Raw genomic sequence first — 2,248 nt, forward strand, 5'->3', positions numbered from 1 at the left:
TATATTCGAAATGAAAAAGTAAGCCAGTGGAACATGCATCAGCATTTCCACTGGGCTCATTCGCATGGTGTTATCATGACACCATGCAGATATGAGGTGAAGGCCAAGACGTCATGGCCTCTCGATAAAATAAATACTCGAGAGACCATTATCTCGTGGCCAGTAACTTGACGACAGTCTTTATCACTGTTCACCTGATACCCTCAGTATCAGACTGAACACATTCAATTGTACTTCACCAAATTAAGGTTGAAATAAAGAGTATTATTTAGTATTGGTTCGCGAGTGCTACTTCCTGCAAAATACCCGAACCCTACCCGCTCGGGACTACAACACTCTCACTTCCGAAGCAGAAAATGCCCGTGGTTCTGCCATCAGTCTTTTCATGCAGGATAACGGCCTTATTGTCCTGATTGGCAGGACCCCTGGAGATACTCCAGCTCAGATCACCTACGTTGGCCCCAGGGGGAGAAGCACCATAGACTTCGTATTCTCAGACCTCTGCAACATCCACCTAATCCATGACTTCTCCTTAGACCACTCAGTCCTTCCCTCGGACCATTTCTCTACCTCCATAGACCTTCTTGGCCCCTCCACTCCCCCTCCAAACCCCCAGAAACCCCTAAATAGACCTCGGCTTCTTTGGAACCGAAACCGAATAGACGATTACCTCTTAGAATTCTTTAATGCCTAAAGGAGGTTAGGCGGTGTTTGAGGTGAATTTGAGAGTGAATTTCTGTGGTTCCCGGTAGCTTAGTCGGTAAGAGTGCCCGGCGCGTATCTGGGAGACCCGGGTTCGATTCCCGGCTGGGTGAAGCGGAAATTTTTTCTCTCTAAATTCTAATTCTCTTAGAATTCTTTAATGCCTAAAGGAGGTTAGGCGGTGTTTGAGGTGAATTTGAGAGTGAATTTCTGTGGTTCCCGGTAGCTTAGTCGGTAAGAGTGCCCGGCGCGTATCTGGGAGACCCGGGTTCGATTCCCGGCTGGGTGAAGCGGAAATTTTTTCTCTCTAAATTCTAATTCTCTTAGAATTTTTTTTTTTTCTTCCACCTGTCCAACTCCCCCTCCCTACTGCTCAACCCCGAGGCCGATATTAACCGCCGGATGGAAACCCTCCACAAGACGATTTATGAAGCTGCAAAAGCATCAGGTATGCTCATTTCTCCGAGAAACACTTCCACCTTCCATCCAAAACAACCGTGGTTCGATCAGGAATGCTTAGGTGCGAAGAAATTAGCAGAATCCTCACTTCGTACCTGCCGGAATGCCCAGTTTTTACCTCCAGCTGTTGACTCCTACCGCAGTGTCAAGAAAACATACTTTGACCTCATTGACGACAAGAGGCAGGCGTATTTCAACGACATCAGAGAGAGGATCGCCAATACTAAAGCACAGTCCGACTTCTGGAGAGCATTCCGGTCCTGTACAGTTCGATCTCCATGCCCAGAGCTCGATGTAGAGGTCTGGTAATCCTTCTACGCTGTCGTCTATCCTTCGAGGGTTGTTCACTTGGGTGATTACAGTGGCTCTGCTGAACAGCGTCTTGATGGTCCAATTTCACTGGGTGAGATTGAGTCGGTCCTGGTAGCTGCGAAGTGCGGAAAGGCTGCGGGCTCTGACAGCATCCCTGCAGAATTTTACAAAGCCCTCCCGCCTGCCGGTATACTGTATCTCCTCAACCTCTTCCACAAGATCCTTTCCGAGGGCGTGGTTCCAGATTCTTGGCATGAAATTATCCTGACCATGATCTTCAAGAAGAGTGACAAGACCAAGCCAGAGAAATACAGAGGGATCGCGCTGGTCAACGTCGTCGCAAAAATCTTCACCAAGATCCTCTGCTCCAGGCTCGACAAATGGGCGGAGGAGACGAACATCTTCCCGGAAGCTCAAGCTGGATTCCGCAAAGATGCTCTACGCTAGATAACATCTTTGTAGCGATGGCGACCATCCAACTTCAGCTGAGACTCGGTGGCCGCAAAGTTTTCGGTCTTTTTGTTGACCTGAAACGCGCATTTGACTCGGTAAGCCATCCTCTCCTGTGGCAGAAACTCTATCAACTGGGAGTCAGCACCAAGATTATCAACATTCTCAGTCATGAACAGTATAGTACTAATTTTCAGGCGAGAGACATTTACTTCCGATTGAGAGGAAAAAGTCGTGAAATTCCAAATTTTACTGTAAATTTAATGAAATTCAACACTTTTCACCAGCATGTGAAGCGCAGAACTTTTCAAGTTACTTGAATTCT

At 47.4% G+C, this 2,248-nt stretch overlaps 1 protein-coding gene across 1 annotated transcript; it reads left to right on the plus strand.

The window, feature by feature from the left end:
* Window positions 1-1,104: 1,104 nt before the first annotated feature.
* LOC107044062 lies at window positions 1,105-1,920 on the plus strand. Its single transcript, XM_015265808.1, has 2 exons — window positions 1,105-1,466; window positions 1,524-1,920. The coding sequence occupies exons 1-2, from the start codon at window positions 1,105-1,107 to the stop codon at window positions 1,918-1,920; spliced, it is 759 nt and encodes a 252-aa protein (XP_015121294.1).
* Window positions 1,921-2,248: the final 328 nt, after the last annotated feature.

Source organism: Diachasma alloeum, unplaced genomic scaffold (genome assembly GCF_001412515.2).
Source record: "Diachasma alloeum isolate Michigan unplaced genomic scaffold, Dall2.0 Dall_scaffold_00671, whole genome shotgun sequence".
Taxonomy (NCBI): Eukaryota; Metazoa; Arthropoda; class Insecta; order Hymenoptera; family Braconidae; genus Diachasma; species Diachasma alloeum.